Source organism: Geotrypetes seraphini, chromosome 6 (assembly GCF_902459505.1).
Source record: "Geotrypetes seraphini chromosome 6, aGeoSer1.1, whole genome shotgun sequence".
In the NCBI taxonomy this organism is placed as follows: domain Eukaryota; kingdom Metazoa; phylum Chordata; class Amphibia; order Gymnophiona; family Dermophiidae; genus Geotrypetes; species Geotrypetes seraphini.
Window position 1 is genome coordinate 126,382,122 of NC_047089.1, and position 25,482 is coordinate 126,407,603.

The 25,482-nt window shown below is 42.1% G+C and overlaps 1 protein-coding gene across 1 annotated transcript in view; it reads right to left on the bottom strand.

Annotated features, from left to right (window-relative positions):
* The window catches only part of PCCA (propionyl-CoA carboxylase subunit alpha), a 937,632-nt gene that overhangs the window by 376,867 nt on the left and 535,283 nt on the right, over positions 1-25,482 (bottom strand). The window contains exon 18 of the mRNA XM_033947881.1: positions 11,853-11,955. Coding sequence (XP_033803772.1) covers positions 11,853-11,955 — 103 coding nt within the window. The remainder of the gene's footprint in view (positions 1-11,852; positions 11,956-25,482) is intronic.

Below are 25,482 nucleotides of genomic sequence, written 5' to 3' on the forward strand. Positions count from 1 at the left end.
AAGGCCTAATCTAAACTTTTCATTCTCATATACAACCAAACACACTCCCAAACTCTCTAGTATCTCTATCTTCCTCTTACTCCTTGCATACTCTCTGACATCTTAACCTTTCTCTTTACAGAAATAAATCCTTCTAACTTGGAAATGGCAGGGAGGACACGGAGTACCAAAGCTACTATCAAGATCGACACTCTAGCATCCGGAGGGACCCGGGGATGGTGAAGGTCTGTACACAAAAGGCAGAGGGCGACATGGATCAGAGGGCAGAGGTCTCAGTGCAGACCGAGACCTTCCCCCCCTCCCAAAGTGCACTACAGTCTCTACGCAGACAGAGGAGCTAGGAAACTTAGGCGAGGATATCTTGCAGGAACTACTGAGCCTCAGGGAGGAGGTAAAGCGCCTGAGGAGCATCAGGGATGACGAGGCCTTCATCGACGACGCCATCCTGGAACTGTCACACATCACAGAGAGAACCCACGACCGGTCCATCCGCGACACGCCCAAACCTACAGCACTAAACACAACGATTGGAGTAAAGGAGATGATTGGAGATGCTGGCCCCTGGCAACTAGTAACATCCTTTACGGGCAAGCGAAGTAAACCCACCTCATTCTCATTCTCACTCTCTTCTTCTTCTTCTTTTTCTCTTCAACAGGATAGCCGTTCATCAATACCACAGCTAACTCTCAGAAATAGATTTCAGATCTTACAGGATGGAACCACCGAGGAAATAGCAGAAGGGACTCATGAGGATACCCAGCTCACAACATCAAATCCAGAGCACGCAGACCGGCCCCCTCTGAAGGAACGAAGAGTGGTAGTCATTGGTGACTCCATGCTAAGGGGCACCGAGGGACCAATTTGCAGGCCTAATTTGCAGTCAAGAGAGGTCTGCTGTCTCCCTGGAACCAGGATCCAGGATATTACCACCTAAAACCTAATGATCATTTTCCCATGTTTCTCATCCATGTAGGCACAAACGACACTGCTAGGAATGCCACAGAGAACATCCCCAGAGATTTTGAAGCGCTGGGAAAGAAGTTGAAGCAGATAGGAGCACAGGTGGTCTTTTCATCAGTTCTTCCAGTAAGAAACAAAGGCAGAGCTAGAGAAGAGCGTATTCAACGGACTAACGAATGGCTCCGAGAATGGTGCATAGAAATGAACTTTGGATTCCTAAACCACGGCGAGACGCTCCAGGGACTACAAGGACCAGACGGACTCCACCTAACCAGAAGAGGTAGAAACGTATTTGGACATCGATTGGCCCGCCTACTCCATAGGGCTTTAAACTAAGTAAGTTGGGGGAGGGTACATACTTGTATCCCAGAGCAGTAAGAAACATGAAGAGGCAAGTCGCACTCACACTACCAAGTCTAAGGTAAGTACCAATGATATCCACAATAATTCAGGGAGAAATATCACTGATAATTTAGGAGCCACACTAGCTCGTAAAGGAATCTCTTCACAGATATGGAGGGCTATGTATGTTAATGCACACAGCTTGGGCAATAAAATTCTAGCATTAGAGACTGAGATAACAAACGCCGATCTTGACGTGATAGCGATATCCGAAACCTGGTTCACGGAATCACATGGGCAGGATATGGTTATACCAGGGTACAACCTACTTCGTTGCGACCTAGAGGGTAAATTGGGAGGAGGAGTAGCGCTATACACTAAGGAAAGCATCAAAACCACCAGAATCACAGATGTTAGATACACCGGGGAATCCCTCTGGGTGAATCTGGCCAGAGGAAATGAAAAATGCCTATACCTTGGGGTGATATATAGACCTCCCAGGCAACAGGAGGACAAAGACATGGAATTAATCGAGGACATAGAGAACATCACACTGCGCGGGGACACAGTAATGCTAGGAGACTTCAACATGCCAGATGCAGATTGGAACACACTCTCCGCGACTACGGGTAGCAGCAAAAGAATATTAACCTTCATAAAGGGTGCACGTCTCAAGCAATTGGTATTGGAGCCCACCAGGGCGTTACTAGACCTAGTTCTCACCAACGGAGATAGCGTCACGGAAGTCTCAGTAGGAGACACACTGGCCTCCAGCGACCATAATATGGTATGGCTCAACCTCAAGAAAGGTTTCCCTAAGACAAACACAGCAACAAGGGTTCTCAACTTTAGAGGCACAGACTTCAACCGCATGGGAGATTTTGTCCATCAGGAGCTACATAAACAAGCAATATCTGACAATGTGGAGGATATGTGGTCGTCTCTGAAGTCCATTCTACACGAAGCAACAGACGGATACATAAAGACAGTAAGTAAACGCAGGAGAAACAAAAGACCCCAATGGTTCAGTAAAGAAATTTCAGACCTAGTTAAACAGAAAAAAGACGCATTTATCACCTACAAACATTTAGGCAGAGAGGGGGCGAAAGAGGACTATCTAGACAGATCTAAAGCTGTCAAAACAGCAGTCAGAGAAGCCAAACTCCGAATGGAGGAAGAGCTAGCACGGAAAATTAAGAAAGGGGATAAATCTTTCTTCAGCTATATTAGTGACAGGGAAAGAAACAAAGATGGGATAGTACGCCTGAAGCAATCAGACGGTAACTTTGCGGAATCAGATTCTGAGAAGGCAGAACTACTAAATAAATACTTCTGTTCAATGTTCACCCGCGAAGCACCAGGAGCTGGTCCACAGCTGCAGATGGGAGATAACCAGAAAGACCCGTTTCAAGATTTCGAATTTACGCCCAATAGCGTCTATGACGAACTATCAAGACTCAAAGTAAACAAAGCCATGGGACCGGATAACCTACACCCCAGAATGCTCAGGGAGTTAAGGGAAGTCCTGGCAGAACCATTATCTGTTCTTTTCAATCTTTCCCTAAGCACAGGAAGGGTCCCCTTGGACTGGAAAACCGTCAACGTAATCCCACTCCACAAAAAGGGCTGCAGGACAGAGGCAGCAAACTACAGACCAGTGAGTCTCACGTCTATAGTGTGTAAACTCATGGAAACACTGATCAAACAGAATCTTGACACAATCCTAGACGAAGAAAAACTGCGTGATTCACACCAACACGGGTTCACCCAGGGTAGAACCTGCCAATCTAATCTGATTAGCTTTTTTGACTGGGTTACTAGACAACTGGATGCCGGAGAGTCACTGGACATGGTATATTTGGACTTCAGTAAAGCATTTGATAGCGTCCCTCATCGAAGATTACTGAACAAGCTGAAATCGATAGGATTAGGAGACACTCTAACTACATGGGTTGGGGATTGGCTGAGCGGTAGACTTCAGAAGGTGGTAGTGAACGGTACCCCATCCGAAGCATCGGACGTGATCAGTGGAGTGCCGCAGGGCTCAGTCCTGGGCCCGATTCTATTTAACTTATTCATAAGAGATATGACGCAAGGACTTAGAGGAAGGGTATCACTGTTCGCCGACGATGCCAAACTTTGCAACATAGTAGGCAAAAGCTTATTACCTGATAATATGACACACGACCTACTGTTGCTGGAACAATGGTCAACTACTTGGCAGCTAGGCTTCAATGCTAAAAAATGCAAGATAATGCACCTGGGTAAGAGAAACCCGCGTAGAACTTATGTACTAAATGGTGAGACCTTGGTTAGGACCACGGCTGAACGCGACCTTGGGGTGATCATTAGTGAGGACATGAAGGTTGCCAATCAAGTGGAGAAGGCTTCCTCCAGGGCAAGACAAATGATGGGGTGAATCCACAGAGGTTTCGTCAGCAGGAGACCTGAAGTTATGATGCCGTTGTACAGAGCCATGGTGAGGCCTCACTTGGAGTACTGTGTTCAGTTTTGGAGACCACACTACCGAAAGGACGTGCTGAGGATCGAGTCGGTTCAGCGAACGGCCACCAGGATGGTCTTGGGGCTCAAGGATCTCACGTATGAAGAAAGATTTAAAAAATTGCGGCTGTACTCACTTGAGGAAAGAAGAGAACGGGGAGATATGATTGAAACATATAAGTACATCACGGGACACATCGAGTCAGAAGATGATATCTTCTGGCTCATGGGACCCTCGACCACCAGAAGGCATCCGCTGAAGATCAGGGGAGGGAAGTTTCATGGCGACTCCAGGAAGTACTTCTTCACCGAAAGAGTAGTGGATCATTGGAACAGACTCCCACTCCAGGTGATAAAGGCCAGCAGCGTGACGGATTTTAAGAGAAAATGGGATACTCACGTGGGATCTTTAAGGGAGTAAATTCAGGGGAGGGGATACTTGGAATGGGCAGACTTGGTGGGCTATAGCCCTTTTCTGCTGCTTTTTTCTATGTTTCTATGTTTCTAATTTCTTTAACTGGGTGACCAGAGAATTAGATAGAGGGAGTGCTCTAGATGTGGTGTATTTAGATTTTAGCAAAGCCTTTGACAATATTCCACACAGACGTCTAATAAATAAACTGAGTGCCCTCAGGATGGGTCCAAAAGTGGCGGGCTGGGTCAAGAACTGGTTGAGTGGAAGGCAACAGATGGTAGTGGTCAATAGAGATTGCTCTGAGAAAATGGAAGTTACCAGTGGTGTCTTTCACGGTTCTGTTCTTTTTAACATTTTTATAAACGATATTGCTGAAGGGCTGTTAGGTAAGATTTGCCTCTTTGCAGATGATTCCAAAATCTGCAATAGAGTAGACACCCTGGATGGTGTGAATAACATGAAGAAAGACCTGTTGAAGCTTGAAGAATGATCTGAAATTTGGCAGCTAAAATTTAATGCTAAGAAATGCAAGGTCATGCATTTGGGCTGCAAAAACCCAAGGAAACGGTAAAGTTTAGGGGGTGAAGAACTTATGTGCACAACAGAAGAACGGGACTTGGGTGTGATCTTAAGGTGGCCAAACATGTTGAAAAAGTGACGGTGAAAGCTAGAAGGATGCTAAGTTGCATAGGGAAAGGTATGGCCAGTAAGAAAAGGGAGATACTGATGCCTCTGTATAAGACTCATTTGGAATATTGTGTACAATTCTGGAGGCTGCACCTTCAAAAAGATATAAAAAGAATGGAGTCGGTCCAGAGGAAGGTTACTAAAATGGAGTGTGATCTTCGTGATAAGGCATAGGGGACAGACTTAAAGATCTCAATCTCTTCACTGTGGAGGAAAGGCGGGAGAGGGGGGATATGATAGAGTCGTTTAAATATCTACATAATATAAATGTGTATGAGTCGAGTCTCTTTCATTTGAAATGAAACTGCAATGAGAGGGCATAGGATGAAGTTAAAGAGGTGATGGGCTCCAGAGTAATCTGAGGAAATACTTTTTTACGGAAAGGGTGATAGATGCGTAGAACAGTCTCCCAGAAGAGGTGATGGAAACAAAGACTGTATCTGAATTCAAGAGGGCCTGGGATACGCACGTGGGATTTCTCAGAGAGAAAAAGAGATAATGGTTACTGCGTATGGGGAGACTAGATGGGCCATTTGGCCTTTATCTGCTGTCATGTTTCTATCTTTCAAAGAACAGCAACCAAGACGGTAAAGGGGATGGAACTCCTTTCATATGAGGAAAGTCTAAAACTGTTAGGGTTCTTCAGCTTGGAAAAGAGACGGCAGAGGGGTGATATGATTAAGTCTACAAAATCCTGAGTGGAGTAGAACGGGTACAAGTGGATCTATATTTCACTCCATCAAAAATTACAAAGACTAGGAGACACTCAATGAAGTTATAGGGAAATACTTTTAAAAATCAACAGGAGGAAATTTTTTTTCACTCAGAGAATAGTTAAGCTCTGGGACGCGCTGCCAGAGGATGTGGTAAGAGCGGATAACGTAGCTGGTTTTAAGAAAAGTTTGGACAAGTTCCTGGAGAAAAGGTCCATAGTCTGTTATTGAGAAAGACACAGGGGAAGCCACTGCTTGCCCTGTATCAATAACATGGAATATTGCTATTCCTTGGGTTTTGGCCAGGCACTAGTGACCTGGATTAGCCACCATGAGAATAGGTTACTGGACTTGATGGACCATTGGTCTGAACTGGTAAGGCTATTCTTATGTTCTTAAATTTTTTCTACCTTTTGTTGTCTGGTTTCTGCTTTCCTTATCTTCTCATCAATCTCTTCCTTCTATCCACTGTCTGCCTTCTCTCTGCCTCCATATGGCATATGCTCTATTTCTATGCTTTTACCAGAAACTGCCTCTCCCTTCCATCTCTCTATCCTCCCCACCCACCCCCACTGGTCTGGCACCTATTTTCTTCCATCCGCTCTCCCCATGGTCTGTCTTATTCCCTTCCATCTCTCATTTCCATTCCCAGGTAGTTTTTAGCATCTTTCTCCTCCTTTCCTCCCTTCAGATCCTACCCTAATACTCTGATATCTCTCACTCCTCTCCTCTTTCTTTTCTGTTCTTCCTTCTCAATGTTTTCTACCTCTTGTCTACTTTCTTACTTTCCAGTCCTCAATTTCCCTTTCACAAAAGTGGAAATAAGGAAGAAGTAGGGAATTACAGGCCGGTAAGTTTGATTTCTGTGGTAAGCAAATTAATGGAAACACTTTTAAAACAAAGAATGGTCAAGTTTCTGTAATCCTGTGGATTACAGGACCCTGGAGGCAACATGGATTCACTAGAGGCAGGTCTTGTCAGACAAATCTAATCAATTTCTTTGATTGGGTGACCAGAGAATTGGATAGAGGATGTGCACTAGATGTGGTGTATTTAGATTTTAGCAAAGCCTTTGACAGTGTTCCACACAGATGTCTAATAAATAAACTGAGTGCCCTCAGGATGGGTCCAAAAGTGACGGGCTGGGTCAAGAACTGGTTGAGTTGAAGGTAACAGAGAGCAGTGACCAATAGAGATCGCTCTGAGGAAAGGGATGTTACTAATGATGTGCCTCACGGTTCTGAGATAATGGTTACTGTGGATAGGTAGACTAGATGGGCCATTTGGCCTTTATCTGCCATCATGTTTCTATGTTCTATTGTGTCTACTTACAACTTGCCACCCCTTCCCCTCACCCCTTCCAGTATGTGCCCTTTTTTCTTTATTCCCTCCTTCCATCAAGTATGTGCTCTCTCTCTCTCTCTCCACTTTCAGCATCTGTTCCCCTCTCTCACTAGCAACTAGCATCTGCTCCCCTCTCTCTCCCCTCCCCATTTCCCTTCAGCGTCTCCTCCCTCTCTCTCCTCCCCACTTCCATGCAGTGTCTGCTCCACTCTCTCTCCTCCCCACTTCCATGCAGCGTCTGCTCCCCTCTCTCTCCTCCCCACTTCCATGCGTATGCTCCCGTCGCTCTCCTTCCCACTTCCATGCAGCGTCTGCTCCCCTCTCTCTCCTCCCCACTTCCATGTAGTGTCTGCTCCCCTCTCTCCTCCCTACTTCCATGCTGTTTTTACTCCCCTCTCTCTCCTCCCTACTTTCATGCAGCGTCTGCTCCTCTCTCTCTCCCCACTTCATGCAGCGTCTGCTCCCCTCTCTCTCCTCCCCACTTCCATGCAGCGTCTGCTCCCCTCTCTCCTCCCCACTTCCATGCAGCGTCTGCTCCCCTCTCTCCTCCCCACTTCCATGCTGCGTCTACTCCCCTCTCTCTCCTCCCTACTTCCATGCAGCGTCTGCTCCCCTCTCTCTCCCCACTTCATGCAGCGTCTGCTCCCCTGTCTCTCCTCCCCACTTCCATGCTCCCCAACTGCAACAAGAGTAGCAGGTCATGCAAATACAGCAACAGCAGCAATTTATGCAGGTGCACTATGCACAGTAAAAACAGCAGCAGCAGCACTATTTTTTTTTTTTTTAGAAACTGGTCAACTTGCTTAGACATGTCTGGCACTACAGATATCAGCATTCCATGTGACCATACCTGTCTCAGTGTTGCCTAAATTGGCCAAGATGATTAGATCAATTCCTAGTACATTTTGAGAGAAGTATTGCATGAGTGGCTAGACAGCCAGCCGGCTGAAATCCACACAGTCTACTTATTTGGGAAATGTGTTATCCAACAGCAGCCAAAATGTTTTACCAATTGCCAAAGGTGATGGATAGGCCATCTGTAAAAATGTTAGACAGACATCCTGTGGCAGGCAGAGTTTACCCCAGAAGCCTATAGGCAAGAGTTCAGAAAAATCTCTCTGCACCAAAGACCAACCAGATGTTTTTCTCTATAGACCGAAGGTGATTGCTTGAGAGGTGGCTGCAACCAGAAGAAAAATCCTATATGGAAGCAGCCAGCATGGCTTTCCTTAACCAGTTCCTGAATAGGCTGCCCCAACCTATGAGCCAAAGGGTAAAACAACCAGACCCTGAGATTGCTTTGGAAGTGGCAGAAGTATTCCACCACATGCAGCTGGCAAAAAAGGAGGCCAGGCAGAAATCCTTGAAGGCAATAAGAAAAGCCAACAGTTGAGCATCCCAAAAGGAGAATGTCACCTTCCAGCTTAAGAGCACTGGGAGGGGGGGAGGGGGAGGTGATAGGTCAGAGCAATGGAAGCCATCCTCACCCAGAGTCCAGACTGACATGCCAACTAAATATAGGAACAAGACTTATCATTTGTTTCAAGTATAAGGATGAAGACCATTGGGCGAGAGACTAAACTAGGCTGAACAAAGAAGCTATGGATGTGTGCTGGAAGTATGGGGATATGTGTGTAAGCTTCTTTGAGATCCAGAGTAGAGAATGTCCCTGCCCCATTACTGTAAGGTCTGCCTTGAATGCTCAAGCCTCAGACACTTATGATTTTAAAGTATTTGAGACTTGTGAAGATGAGGACAGAGCTTGCAGGAATGGGGCAGGAACAGGAAAAGAACTTGCCAAAATGGGTCAGGAAAATGAGTTCCTGCGGGGACGGGGAAAAATTTGTCTCTGTGTCATTCTTTAATCCAGAGAGCAAAGCCAGTCGCTCTTCTCTAAAAGGGGATAGAGAGTGCCGAGGGATAACATGCAAAACTTCTCTTTGACTAGATACTTATTGAGGGCTTGGCAGTCGAGGATTGGGCTCAGTCCTCTGGTCTTCTTCAGTATGAAGAAATACTTGGAATAAACCCCCCTGGGCCCCTCTGCTGAGGAGGCACTGGTTCGATGGCGTTCAGCTCTAGAAGGCCCGAGAGTTCTTGTTGAAGGGAGGTCTACTGAGAGTTGAAAGTGTACTTTCTTGGAGGTCTGTGTGGACACAGTTTGTGAAGATGAAGAACATAGCCTTCTTTTATGACCTTTAATACTCAGTTGTTGTTGGTGATCAGGGCCCAATGATGGTAAAGAGTAAGGTGACCTCTGATGGGATGAGGGGGAGGATGAGCTGGTTGAACGACGGCTAGTCTCTGTATGAAGGAGTCAAAAAGATAGAGGATTTTTGCTGAGGCTGAGTTTGTTGTTTTTGGAGGAGTCGTCGTAGAAGTCATGGACTGAGAATAGTGTCTCTTAAAAGTTGTTGACTGATATCTACTGATATTACCTAGTAGTCTTGGGCTTGGAAGAGTGGGGCAGATAAAGTTATCATACTCTGCTCATGTCTAGTCATTTTTATCAGTGGCTTGCTCAAGCTTGTCACAAAACAACTCATCTCCTAGACAAGGAATATTGGTGAGGCGATATTCTACATTTGGGTCTAAGTCAGAGACCCACAACCAAGCTGTCGATGCATGGCCATAGACAGAACTGAAGCTCTGTAAGTGATATCAAATGCATCAAAGACAGATCTGGCTATGAACTTTCTGGTTTCGAGGAGATTATGAGTGACTTCTTGATATTGATCAATAACTTCAGTAGGAAGATGTTGCAGAAAGGTAGCCAACTGCTGGACTATCTGTTTAAGATAAAAACTCATGTAAAAATTATAGCTACAAATACAGCTTGAAAGCATGGAATTTTGATAGTGCCATCTACCAAATTTGTCCAGAGTACGACCTTCTCTTTCAGGAGGAGTACTAGTATATGTTCTAGTGCTAGATGATCTTTTTAGAGCAGATTCAACTAAGAGGAATTGATGTTGTAGTTGAGATTTATCAAACCCTGGACATGCTTGGAATCTATAAAGGTAACCACATTTTCTAGGAGCCACTGAGGCACATGTAGAGGCACTTCCCAATTCTGAAATAAGGTATCCTTCATTAGATGATGAAAGGGAAACTTTAAGCAGTCCTTTGGAACCTGTTCAAAATCCAAAGCAACATACAATTCTGCTTTTGGTCAAGATTCAGATTCCATTTTCACTGGTGTATGAATCTGCTAAATGACAACTTCTTCAGTGGGGACTTGTGTCTAGGAGATGGAGAACAATCAGTGGTAATGCCATAGGATTTTGGTGTAGAGAGTTCTGGATCTCAGTATGTAGGATCCAAGATACTGGAATCAGTCAGTTATTTTATGAGACAAAGCATATTTAAGACCGAAGATCTGTGACTGCTGTACCTGGAAGAGCTCCGATTGGTGTCTCGTACCAATCTGATGGGGAGCGTGAGGAAGAATCATGATGACAATGAGTAATGGAAGGCTTGGAACTGGAGTCCTTAGCAGAGTGATGCTCAGGCTGGGAAGGTGCCGGTGGAGTAGAGGGAGGTACCGGGCTGATTGTGACTGCAACATAAGCTTCAACTCCCTTTGTAAGAACTCACAAAGTTGTTCCGGTAAGGACTGCATTGGTACCATTGTCAGTACAGATGGTGCTGGAGCTGCAGTGCTTTGAGGCATTGGTGAGCTCGATGAAGAGGCACACCTTTATGAGGATGATAACTGTGAAGGGGACCTCGACCTTTTGCGTCAGCTCTTGGCGTGCATCAACTTACTCGATGCTTGAGATGATGCCGATGTAGAAGCATGCACCCACTTCTTAGCATTTTTAGGAGAAGTTGCTGGCATCGATGGAACAGACACCAAGCTCAATGCTGGTACCGATGTCGATGCTTTTTGTTGAACTATCTTTAGACTGTGATGGTGAAGGTAAGAACATCACTGATGGAGGAGATCTGAAAAGATTTTCCTGTTGAAGAAGCTGAGCCTTTAAAGAATGCTTTTTAAGAGTGGCACAGTGGAGACAAGTGTCAATCTAGTGTTCAGGACCAAGACACTGAAGGCACTAATTGTGCGGATTAGAGTTAGATATGGTCCTGTTGCACCAAGAACACTTTTTAAATCCACATGAAGGGTTGGACATCAATGGAAAAAGAACTCCCGTGAGGTCGAAGCACTCAACTGTAGCGGTAGTTGAGGGAACGAAGACCCTGAAAATCGATTGATGCAGCCGACCTGCTGAGAGGTGGAGAAAAGCCTGAAGGCCTCAAATTGGAAATAAATTAAAAAATTGATAATTTTAAGTACTAAGAAAAAGAAATAATGAAGTAAATGAAGAGAAAAAAGTATGAGAAGGCAAAATATGAGGGAAAAAAAAATTACGCATTTAGAGAAACTCCAAAACATAAATGTTTAGCTCTGTGGAAGACTAAACTGATGGTCCTACAAGCCAACGTCAGGTGGGAAGCCACTCGCGCATGCGTGGTATGGGCCATCGAGACTTTTGAAAAGTTAAAGTGATACTGCACTTTTAGACCATCTGTACAGGTTCCGTGGATGACGTCACACATCTATGAGAATAATCTGCCTGCTTGTCCTGGGATAAACATTAATACAACAGTATATAGCTTTGACACAATGCCCTGGTTTGCATTACTCATTTTCTTGTATTACTTACTTTCCTGCATTATTATTCTGTTATGTAGTCTTTGATGTATCTTTAAATCTATTTATATAAGACAAAAAATGTAGCTGATCTAAAGAGATGAACTATGAATCAGAACTCATTTGATTAAAATATATATATTTTTTTTACGGTAGATGCAAATTTCTTAACTACCTGGAGATATGTCATGATGAAAGTATTAAGCACATATATTTAATACAAGTGATATACCTTTGATTTCCTAGATATCGCTGTGATCTTAGCTGTAAAGCCACATGCAGAGATGCTGCTGTGGCTAGTAGTTCTCTTCTCTCTGGATCTGTCAAGGTGTGCCCTAGGTGAAGGAAAGGAAAACACAAATTATATAAACTAGTTTCAAGTTTATTAAGGCTTGATATACAGCTCTACATTCCTAAGCGGTTTACATCATATATTGTTAAAAGTAGGGGGTAATACAAATGTAATTAAAATGTTGAACAAATCATACAAAAAACAAACAAACGTGAAATAAAAGGGAAACGGGTGGGGTTACATTGCTTAAAAATAAAAATGTGATGGGAATGGAAAAAACGAAAGGGCATGAGGAGAATAATGCACGATAGTTCTGATCTAGATCTCATACACGTCTTTGAAGAGAAAGGTTTTAAGCATACATTTGAATTTAGGTTCTTACCTTGCTATCGTCTTTCTGCAGAAGGGTATCACTATAAAACTCTGAACTTATCCCCTTCTTTAGTGGAGAACATCTTGCTCTTCAACTGGTACCAAAGCAATCGAACTCCACTGAAACAGAAGAGAGAAAGAAGGGCACTGGGAGCTTCCCAAGCAAGAAATCATATTCTGCTCTGCAACTTATGATAAAAGAACAATGATTAATAAACATTTAACACTGAACAATTACGCACATGAATAGCTAGGAATCAACTTAAGCGCAACTAGTAGGAGCCATAACCCCCTCCCAAGGAGAAAGCAAATAATTCCCCCCCAATGTTCCTGTAGTATTGTCTCTGTTAAATCTTAGATACAGGAGAAGGTCCCGGGGCATACTGGCAAATCAAAGGCTGACAGGGAGTGGCATACAGAATCCTATGTCTTCTATCTGAAAGAACCTAATCTTTCATTCAGAAGCGAAGAAATATGATTCTGTACAGTAGCTAATGTATCAAAGCAGTGCCACACATCTAGGGATGGACAGAGGAGCCTGTCTGCAGTACTGAGGACCCAAAAGTGGCATTCATTAGAGTCGCAACATCCACTCTGTAGAACCTCATAAAGGTGTGTAGACCAAGTAGCTGTTCTACAAATTTCATCATGCGAAAATGTCTGGGACTCCACCCAGGTAGCAGCCACACCTCTAGTCGAATGTGCTATGATTGAGATTGGGGGCTGTTTATTTCAGGCAATGTAGGAAGAAGAAATTGCCGTGCAAATCCATGTGGCAATCAAGGCCTTGGAGGCCAGCTTGCTTTATTTCCAGTGGCTGGCCAACACAAAAAGGTGGTCAGAAAGCTGGGAATCAATAGTCTTCTCCAAGTAGTGCAGGACAACGTTATGTACATCAAGCCTCCACAAAATCTTGTCCTGTTTTGCTAAATCCATGGGGTAAAAAGCGTGCAAACAAATCTTTTGATTGATATGGAAGCAGGTACCATCCACAGAGAAACATCTGATTCTGTTTACCGGAGGAAGGGTTCCCTACAGGAAGGGCCTGTAATCTGAGATCCAACTTGCCAAGACAATGACGACCAAAAACACAGTCTTAACCAAGCTAGGCCCTTCAGAACCACTTTGAGGTCCCAAGATGGGAATGGTCTGTGCAACGGGGGTTGCAATCTGAGTGCTCCCTCAAAAACCAAGTGACATCTGGATGAGATGCTAATGACTGCATACCTCTTCGGCCCTTAATGCATGAAAGGCTGCCTACTTGCATCTTGAGAGATGAAACCGCTAGGACCTTCTCAAGACTGGCCTGTAGGAATGCTAGAATCACCAGGATAGAAGCCTTCTCAGGCTCCACCTGCTCCTTGGCGCACTATAACTGGGAAGCCTTCCAGGTCTTTGCAAACGTTGCATGCTTCTTCATTCTAAGGAGAGTTGTAACAACAACCTCTGAGTAGCTCTTCTAAACTAAGTCAAAGCGTTCAAGAGCCATGCCATAAGACCAAAGCGCTCTAGATTCTCCATGGGAACTGGGCCCTAAGGAGCCCTGGGTGAACTGGCAGCTTGAGACTCCTGTCCCTTTGGAGAAGCATCAGATCTGCATACCAAGGCCGGCAAGGCCAGTCCGGGCTACCAGAATCACCAGTCCCCGATGGTTCGCTATTCTGTAGATGATCCAATCAACAATAGCCCAAGGAGGAAGAACATAGAGCAGATGGGAGGGCCAGGGCTGAACAAGGGCGTCCAACCCTGCACTTTCCTGCTCAGCTCTTCGAATGTAGAAGCGATCTGACTTCACGTTCTTGGCTATGGCCATTAGATCCATTTCTGGTCTTCCCCAGCATTGCACAATGAGGGCGGACACCTTCTGGGACAGAGACCACTTCCCAGATCCAAAGTCTGCCTTCTGAGAAAATTGGCCTTGCATTCTCTATCCCGCCATGTGGGTAGCTGAGACGACTTGTCCACTGGAATAACTTCTGTGCCACCATGCATATGGGAGCGCTTCTCATGCCTCCTTGTCTGTTCAAATAAGGTACCGTGGTGGCCCTGCCTTCTCAATCAGGAAAGATTGCAACTCCTTCAAAGTCAAACGAATGACTCAGTTCCAGATGATTTATGGGTCACTTGCTTTCCGATGGGGTCCACTTGCCTGGAGTGAGCAACCACAGCATTGAGCCCTCCAGATACTCAGGCTGTCATCAGTCATGTCACACATACGTGGATTCTGAGAGGTAAACCCATCGACAAGGCATCCCTCTCGAGCCACCAGCATAAGCTGTGTTTTGTCCCCCGAAGTCCAGAGGAGCTCATCTGTAAAGAATGGCATTGCGGAGACCAGCCTGGACAGAAGAGAGTACTGGAGAGGAAGTGTATGAGCTCTCGTTCAGGAAAACAACTTCCAGGGAGGCCACCATCGAGTCCAGAACATGAAGGTAATACCAGTCCAATGGGCTTGGTAGAACTTCCTGAGCTTCTGTTTGCGTGACTTGAGAAGAAAAACATAGCCCTGCCTGGTGTCGAAGCAGTCTTCCAGATATTCCAAGCACTGTGTTGCCTGAAGATGACTCTTTCGGAAGTTGACTATCCAACTCTGGCTCCTTGAAATCCCGAGGGGTGTTACACAGGGGCCCCCATAGCCTGCGCTCAAGCCTCTGATAAATCAGTAGGCAAGCAGCTCCCAGGAGAATGGACCCCAAGCTCCTGAAGGGACACAAAGAAGGCTGGCTCCACAGGTACTCAAAGAGATTGGCTTGGGTGCAGCAGTTCACCCATAAAGGACTGCGTTCTTTCTCCAGCGGAGTAAGCCCAAGAAGCCAAGCAGAAAAATCCAAAAACCATCGAAAAAATACCCGAAAATAACAAAAAGAAGCAGGGCAGATCAGAACACACCTTTCGAGTTCACTTGCAGAAGGAAAAACTGAAGAGGGATCTGTTCTCTACTGCAGAAGGGGAGGAGTTCAGAGTTTTAAAGTTATACCCTTCTGTAGATTCACAACCAGTGGAAAGTAGCAGCTACTGTACATAATCCTATGTCTTTGCTACTGAAATAGACATATAAGTGAACACAAACTCACTTTTTTTTTCTTTTACATGACAGTTTGCTTCTGCTTCTTTGGGCTTCCAGGCTCTGTAAGCCTTTATTTGCAACTATCTGATTTTCTCTCTTATTTTTTATCCTCTTTTCAAGTCTATCCAGTCAATATAGTGACAGTCCTGGGACATGGGTCACAAAGTGGCTTCCTCCTTTTCAGTTTATTTCTTCATTTCTAATGCTCTACATCTGACCTTGTGATAAACACTTCTCCTTGTTCTTTCATAGTACAGCTAGATAATTTTTTTAAAAATACCCATTCCATCAGATTTAAATCACTCCATTGTCATCTAACAACTCAGAAAAACACTTAAACATATCATTCTCTTAAATATTTGGATTATATAACTCTGTAGCCTCATCTGTTTCTAAGATACAACACTCTCAGATCTCTATTCTTCTGTTCAGATATATATCTAGATCCTGTCAGCTTCCTTTGATAAACCAGATTCAATTAGACATATTTCTTATCCTGAGGGTTATGGACTTAGGAAGTAATTAAGGTAGCAAGGCAAGTCATTTGCCTTCCATGTGCCTATAGGGAATAAGGGAAGGCCTAAAGGTAAGTAGAAGAAAACAAAAGTTTGTATTTTATTTTATAAAAATTTATTTCCCTCCTATCCCTAAGCAGCTAACATAGTAAAAATATACATAGAACTATAAAAGCAACTTGGTTTATGGAAACCGTGTTGGGTCATTGTATGGAAGCACTAGATTGTTTCTACATTGATACTTAGACAAAAAAAACCAAGCCTTTACGCTCTTCTGAAAATTTAAAATTGTCCCCAATCTCAGACCACAAGGAATCTAGTTCCATAGTATTGGAGTCAAATTGCCAAAAACATATTGAAAAGGACACTGACATCTGAAATCAAATCCTACATGCAAAAGAGTCTGCTGAGATGACCTGAGAACTCTAAACACAACATATGCAATCATGAGATCACTTGTTTGGGCATCATTCTAAATGCAAAGAATGATGGATTAAATAAAAAAAAGAATTTAAAACTGTATCAGATTAAATGCTGATAACCAATGCATAGCACTGAACAGGGGAATCATATCAGCAGGCTATTTCTTCCCACAAATCAATTTAGATGCTGTGTTCTGATCTGTAAATACACAGAGGTAGTTAGAATCCAGACTACCCTCTCCAATAAGGAAAAGTAGCTGAAGTAAAATCAATGTAAAACCTTAAAGGGAAAAACGTCCACGATACAGATGCTGGTCAAAAATCATCCCAGTCAACACATAGGAGATCCTAAACTGGCCTAAGAGAATATCCAAAAAGCACTTACTTAGAGATATGTCCAGCTAGCCTGCTAACTCATGCCCCACTAACTTTCTGTTATGGCTGACAAACCTAATAAATAGATGCTTAGAAAATGGACTCTACTCCAAAATAATTATCAGCTATAGCGCTGACACCTATATCTAAAGCTGCAAACCTTGACCTGACCAAAGCAGAAAACTTCAGGCTGGTAGATAGGATTCCATGGTCTGCCAAATTATTTGAATTCTGTTTAAGTACACAAGTAGCTAAATTCATAGTCTAAATAGATGGATTCCACAAATCACATCATGGCTTCAGACCAAGGCATAGCACCAAATCCCTGTTATTTGAACTACCATCTAAAATAAGATATCAACTCAGGAGAGGCAAATAATCTATACTGCCACAATTTGTCATCTCTGCAGCATTTGATGCAGTAGACCACTCTCTCTTCTCAAATTAAATGAATTTGGAGTACAATGGTTTTCACAATTCTTAAGAAAGAGAACATACGAAGGTTGGAAAGATGACAATAGATCCCAACAACGGAAGGCTAACTGTGGTGCTCCACAAGGCTCATCACTACCACCTGTACTATTTAACATCTATTTAAGAGCGCTGGGAAATAACCCGCCTTTGACCCATGATTAAATTTTCCCTTATGCAGATATCTTCATTCTCTGCATAGCCAAAGTCAGGGCAGGATTAAAGGATAGGCCCAAGAGAAATGTGCCTAGGGACCGACATTGTCAGGGGGCCCCCAGGACCAGCGTTATAGGGAGCAAACAGGGCAACTGCCCTGGGCCCCACAGATCCAGGGAGCCCTGCAGTCCAAAGTGCTTTATTAAAAAGCTAAATTTTCCTTTTCAGAGGGGCCTGACACGGCAGCCATTCTCACAAATTGCCGGTGGCTGCCCCGAAGCTTTCCCTCTCTACAGCAGAAACAGGAAGTTGCAGCAGAGAGAAAAATTTGGAACAGGCGCCGGCAGCTTGTAAGAAATTCTGCAATGTTGGACCCTTCTGAAAAGGAACCTCCCGGATGACGCTACCTGCGCTTCCGCCGCAAGTGCCTCCGTTCAGGTCAGAAAAGACGGCGGGCAGAAGAGACCCATCCCCACTGGCTCTCATGAGCTCCAGTGCACCAGCCTTCCTGCTGCTGCTGGGGCTCCCGGTTCGGATCTGTGCGGGGAAATGAGCTTTAACTGACGGAGAGGAAGATAATGCGAGAAAATAAAATATCATGGGGATGGCAGGTACGTTTCACTTAAAAGCAATCTTCTGCAACTGCCAGCAAATGAAAATGGGCAGGGTTTTGTTTGCCAGTAATAGGAGGCTACCCAATGATCCACACACCCTAATCCAAGACCCTCCCCGACCATCTTAGGCCCCTTATTCCAGTCCCCCTCCCTACCTAAATTCCTGATGATCTAGAAGGTGTAATTGGGGCAGGAGTGATGCCCATTCACTCCTACCTATGGCCACAGTTGCATCTAATATGGCAGCTGCAAATTTTACCACAGATTTATGGTACCACTAGGGGTCATGGTAGTAACATGAGACTATTGTGGCCACCCTATTTATATGGCTGCAGCCATAGGCAGGAGCGAATGAGCATTGCTCCTGTCCCAACATCCACTAGACCATTAGGGATTCAAGTAGGCTTGAGGGACCTATGCAGAGTGTGGAGGGTGCAGGACTAAGGGCCCCCCACCCTTTTGTTGCCAAAAATAATTTTCAGGGTCCCCTTACAAGAGCAGATAACCCCCCACCTTCCTCAAACAAAATGAACATTCCCCTAGAAGACACAGGAAATGATATGAAAAAATTTTGGCTACCCATTCTTAATATGTGTCTATGAGAAAGGGTTTGAGGGTCTATACTGGAGGAGAGTGAGTATGAGTGTGTGTGTGCGTGTAACTTTGAATGACAGAGAGATGTTGTGACCCGTCTTCACTCCAGGCTACAGGCTTGGGGATATCTGTTGCTGTTCTCACCTGGTTCCACACAGCCTAGTGCCCATCAACTTCCCTCTCCACTACTTGCTGGGCACCACAGGGCTCTATCCTGAAAAGTGTATAGAGAGGCCTGCAAAGAAACTAAAGTGATTGGGGATAGCTCAACAGGGAGACCTGATCCTGAGTTTCAGAAAACAGAAAGTAACCGAGCGAAGCTACTTCTGGCCTACAGTCCTTACAGGAAAAGGACTGGATGCTGCTGAAAGAGAGAGGAGGTGGGGGGTCCAAGTTTTAGGTGCTAACTGATGTGCTTGGTCTAAGTAAAAAGGAGCCCTGGGGAATGGGGAAATTAGGAGGAGGAGGAGAGAAAGACAGAGAAAGAGAGATTGGAGCTTACGAAATATAGTGAGAGCAGAGTTCAGGTCTTGGCTTATGCCCAGAAGCTAGAATATCTGGGGAAATAGGCCACCCAAATCTGATTTCAATCATAATTTTCTACGCTCCTCTGAACGTTTAAACATTAAACTTTTACCGACATCTCATGAATCTTCAAATAGTCACTTTAACATAGGTCTAATTAATGCCCGTTCTATTAAATCTAAATACCATCTAATTAAAGATACAATTATTCAACAATCACTAGATATCTTATGTTTAACTGAAACATGGCTTTCTAATGGTGAAGAGGCCTATCTTTCCTATATTTGTCCCCAAGGATTTTCATACTTTTACAACCACCGTTGCAATAAGAGAGGAGGGGGATTAGCAATAATTTTCCGAGAACCTCTATTATTACATACTGACAATTCCTCACCAAACTCTTCTATTGAATTCTTACAATTTTCCTTATTAACTAAACCAAAAACTGATATACTCTTGTTATACCTACCACCCCCAATATCTTCTGATATTATCACACAACTGCAATCTCTAATCTTTGATTTTGGCAGTTCTACCTTAAATCCCCTAATTCTGGGTGATTTTAATATTCATTTTGATGACCCTAATAACAATTACACAAAAACTATTCTCTCATACATAAAGCAATTAGATCTATATCCAATCATATCCCTCCCAACTCACCTGGCAGGCCATACAATTGATATGGCTCTAACACCATCAACTACAAAGAAAAATTTACTATTAAACAACTGCTTACCAGTTCCTTGGTCCGATCATTTTCTAATCTCCTTAACATACATATCTGCACATAATCTAAATCATAAAAAACAACAAATAATTAATTTTCGAAATTACGATGATATCTCTGCTGATTTAATTCTCTCCTCATTCAAACTAGACTATACTAAATCTAGTACTAACTCCTTAGATGATTTAACTAACCTATGGAATATGGCTTTCAAATCATTTTTAGACGAAACTGCACCCATACAAACTAAGATAATTTCCAGCTCAAAAAATTCGGAATCCATGGTTCAAGGCTGAACTTTCTCTCATTAAACAACAAGTAAGATCCTTAGAACGTAAATGGAGAAAGAATAAAACCCAAACTAATTTAGAATTATTTAATGAACAATCCATATACTATAAAACAAAAATAAACCAAGTAAAAATGAAATACTACTCTGATAAAATACTCAAAGCTAAAAACTCATCCATACTATATAAAATATTAAATAGAATAACAATAACAACAAATTGCAAAGATAAACCAGATGAAATTGGCAATATTCTCACTACTCAAGAACTTGCGGACCATTTCACTGAGAAAATCAATAACATTAGGAAAACTTTCATAATAAACCAACAAATAACGAATGATTACGATCAAAATTTAGAATCTTTAATCTCAAAATGTTCTAGATTTAAACTTTAATTACCGAGAGTTTGAACCAAAGCACTGTTCCAATGACGTGGAAAGAATCAATCATCCGTCCTATCATTAAAGATAAAAACGCAAGTTCCATAGATCCATCAAACTATAGACCAATAGCCAATATCCCATTTTTGGCAAAATTGACGGAAAAAATAGTTTTCAACCAAATTTCAGACTTTGTGGAAAAAACCAATGTTCTTCATCCTAACCAAACTGGTTTTAGGCAACACCATAGTACCGAACTTGCATTGATAGGTATGACCACCTCAATTCAATATTATTTAGATCACCATCAAACAACTTTGTTAATTTCACTTGATCTCTCTGCGGCTTTTGACACGATTGACCATCAGCTTCTTCTTAACAGACTTCACTCTATCGGTGTCACAGACCAAGTTCTTTCTTGGTTCATATCCTATTTAACAAACCGCACTTCTACTGTTTTCTTTAATGATTCAACATCTAAATCTTCATCAACTACTTATGGGATTCCTCAAGGATCTATTCTCTCTCCGTTATTATTTAATATTTTTCTAGCTCCTTTAATTACCCTATGTCAATCCGTGGGTTTTCAGGTGTTCGCATATGCAGACGATATTCAGCTCCTGCATCCAATAAATACTAACAAAACATCTGACATCCAAGAGATCAGTGAGAAACTCGATCAAATTCATCAATGGTTAAACAGAAATAAACTTGCTCTTAATATTAAAAAAACAACGTGATGCTCTTCCCATGGAAAGACAATTCTACTCTTATTGCTCCCATTACAATAAAAAACATACCTTTACAAATAGTTAATAATATAAAAATCTTAGGGGTGACTTTGATACAAAATTGAACTTTCATGATCATATTAGTACTATAGTTAAATCTATATTCTACAGATTACGTAGGATACGATCTATTGCAAAATTTCTATGCCCTAAATCAATAAACATTCTCATTCACTATTTAGTGATTTCTAAATTGGACTACTGTAATATCACTAAACGAAATTAAACGTCTTCAAATTATTCAGAATGTATCCATTAAACTCATCACTAAGTCTAGAAAATATGACCATGTTACGCCCCTTTTGATAGATGCACACTGGCTCCCAGTTATCCATCGGATAACATATAAACTCTGTTTGCTTGTTTTTAAGTCTCTTCTCTACTAGACTCCTACATTCATATTTAAATAATTAATACCATATCATCCAAGCAGAACCTTGAGATCTAATGAGCAAAATTTGTTGACCATTCCATCACTTAAGGATATTAATACTAGACGTCAGTTTATTTTTTCGGTAAATGCTCCTCAAACTTGGAACGCTCTCCCAATTTATTTACGGAATGAGCAGGACCTGGGAAAATTTAAAAGTAATCTAAAAACATTTCTTTTTAAAGATGCTTTTAATATTTAACTAAACAGTTCTTAAACCAGCGATTTTATTTTATTGTATTATGCTCTGTGGTTATTTATTTCCCTATTGTATTTTTCCTTTGTTTTGCTTTTCTTTATTAATTGTATTTCAACCCCTTATCTTACCTTATGTAATGAGTATAATGTATTAGTTATCTACCCAATGTTATTATTTAAAGTTTGTAATGTTTTGTCTCTATCTGACTATATTTTAATATGTTCATCGCTTAGAATTTGATTAAGCGATCAATCAAGAAAAATATTAAACTTGAAACTTGAGAATATAACTGAATGATTGATAGAGAGGAGAGAGGCAAAGCAACACGTAGAGGATTTTAACAACTGTCTGTCAAGAGTGAGAGATGTGTGATCTTGAAAGATGCTCTGAGGAGATCAAGAGGTACACTCCTAAAACCTTTTGATGCTTTTGCAACTTCTTGTTCTATATCTTCATATTTCTATTTTTAGTTTGTGATTACTTATTCCATACTGGGTGAGGGTGTATCTGTGTTCTGTGTGTATGAAAGACATGGTTTTTTGTTAGCGTTGACTAGCCTTATTTGGATAAATGCATCGAGCATGGTTCTTGGGAGCACCTTGAATAAACTTGATTTGAATTTCCTTATTGTCTGTTGATCTTCTTTTGTTTCATGTCGGATTTTTTGATGGACTGCTTGCCTTGTATGTTACAAGTTAACATACATGGAGTGGAACGTATTAGAGGAGTTACAGATTTGATTGTTTATACATACATATAGGTTACAGTTGGTCAAATGAGTGAGGCAGTTGAGAGGCGTTGTAAACTTGGTTATTAATATAGACTTATATTTCGGATAGTATTACTGCTTTACAATATATCTGAACACTTTATATATGTTTTGAAAGGGTTCAAAGTTAATGTTCTGGGTAAATAAGTGAGAAGGGAAGGAAGTGGAATTTGTTCAGAGATGTTTGGGGTTGCATAGAAGAAAAACTGTATACTGGTAGGCTAATCTTTGTTTTGAATTAAAAAAAAGAAAAGAAAAGAAATACAGGTGGAAATAAAGAAGTAAATAAAACAGATAAATGGGGCAGGGGCGGGGTGTGGGCAGGGCAGGGGCGGGGGGTGGCCCAGTGTACTTGTGTGCCTAGGGGCTCTCGAAGAATTAATCCTGCCCTGATTGCACCAATGTTTCCAAGCTAGAAATGGCTTCATGGTGTTCATCTAAATGAGTCCATCAGTCCAAGTTCTGCAATTTCTCCCTGGAGATCGGTTGCAAGGGTCGCAAGGTCTGAGTTAACAGCTTTAAGATCCGTCTTGATTTCCTCCAGAATTGACCTAAAGCTCAACAGCGATTCAGATTCCACTGTGACCTCTGGTATCTCCAGCATTTCCTTGGCTTCACACAGGGTAGTGAGAGCAGGCTCTGACGCCATTTTATCTGCAACAAGGGCTGGTTTTGGGGTGGGCTGGAAACCAAAAGCTGCCAAATCCATTTGTGATGTGCTGGGTTTTTTTCCATCATTGCGATTTCCTGATCTGTTCCGCTAATAAATAAAATCGCTTCACATTGTAATGGCCACGATTGAAACTAGACAATTAAAAATTTCAGGCTGGGCTCTGTGGAGCTCTGAAGTTACACATCCATTGGGGCCGATCACATCACTTTGCCCCCTAGCAGCGAAGATTTAATGCTAAGAAATGCGAGGTCATGCATTTGGACTGCAAAAACTTGAGGGAAGTGTATAGTTTGGGGGTGAAGAACTTTTGTACAAAAAAAAGAGGAGCAGGACTTGGGTGTGATAGTATGTGATGAACTTTGGGTGGCCAAACAGGTTGAAAAAGCTACAGTGAAAGCTAGAAGGATGCCTGGATGCATAGAGCGAGGAATGACCAGTAGGAAAAAGGAGATATTGATGCTCTTGTATAAGAATCTGGTGAGACTTAACTTAGAATATTGTGTACAATTCTGAAGACTGCACTTTCAAAAATAAAAATAAGATGGAAGCTATACTCAAATTGTTCTATCAGTTGAACAGTTGCCTATAGAAGCAGCTCCAAGCTGTGACCCCCGAAAACACTAAAATAGTATATACTAAATATATTGGAAAGAAAATGGAAGAATAGGGACCATTTAAAGTTAGTTCTATTTCTACCACATGTAGATTAAATAACTTATATCAACAAAGTAGAGAAGCAAGCAGATGGAGGGCAAGATGGTCACTGAGATGCCACAGCCAGTTTTCACACTGCAAAATGTGGCACTGAATGAACTTGCAAGAAACCTTTTGGCAGTCATAGAGGACAAACGATCAAAACTAGTGTGTTCAAATTGATATAATAAAAGAAAGCCTGGGAAGGCAAGCTCACTAGAAACAGACGGCAGAAAACTAGATTTCACAGCAGGAGAACCAGGTGGAGGAAACTGACATGTGTAAAAGTAGAGACCCAAAATAAAACACTGTTAGAGAGCATGGAGGACCAGGAAAGTTGAGGGAGTAATATCATCCTAATAGGGCTCCCAAAAACCAATCCGAACAGGAACTCTAAAAGAAAACAGAAATATTGTAATGCAGTACACTCAGATAGAAGCAGAAATTGCCAGTGAATTGGGGGGGGGGAGGGAGAGGGGGGAAATGAGTATACCTCCTGATGCTGAGGAAGGAAAGAAATTTTGCGATTTTAAACTTTGTTGGTAAGGGAAAAAAATGCAGCACACAGAAAGAAAGATCACAAAGGAAATCAGTTTTCAAATTTCTCTCTTAAGGTATCTAACAGTAGGCATGAAAATGAATCCACAATAGCAGTTTCCACAATGCAGGCACGGAACCAGGAATGAGACTGAGGGGAGCTAGGTGAAGAATTAATGTTTTTGAATTTTGATCCAGAGGATCTGAGAAAGATGCGGTAAGATGCATACTGGAGATTATTTTGGAAAGCTAGGCTAATGGAATCCTTTGCCATCGCTTATTAAGGGAGAACTCTCATTGAAACTGTTCAAGACAAATATAATGACCTGGCTTTTACATGACTGAATTGCCGAGGTCAATATTGGATGACAGTACCTGAATATAAGTATTGTGTGCTCTTATTTGGTTAATTATCTATGCTTTCCTATCAAAGATTTTGTAATTTCTTTCCTTTTATGTTGGATTTTAGATTGTAAACCGCTTTTGATCTGCAACAGGGCAGTTAAAGGCGGTATACAAAGTACCGATAAGTAATGATAGAATAGTGAAGGAGAGGTAGAGGAACAGGGTGAAGAATTTTGTATATTTGATGGTGTGAATTGAAGAGAGTACCTAAGAGATCTTATCCAACAAATATGAAGCAAGGCAGTTGGCTGAGGGCAAGAAGATATCAGTCATTTTTAGTTCGGGACAACACAGTTTTGAAATGTGTTCTACTGGGATTACTTGATTTTGAAATCTGCTTACGATTTTACAAATTTTCTAAATGTTTTATAAAGCAATCTATGTGGTATAAAAATATTTAGATACAGAATATACTATATTTTTACATAAAATCAGCAAAATTTGAAACAAGAAAAATTCCCATTTTATATCGTCTCAGTGTATCCTCCTCTTCCTCCTATTTTAAGAGGAAGCATTTAAGATATTTAAAATCAGTGATGGGCCACACTGACTCCATAAAT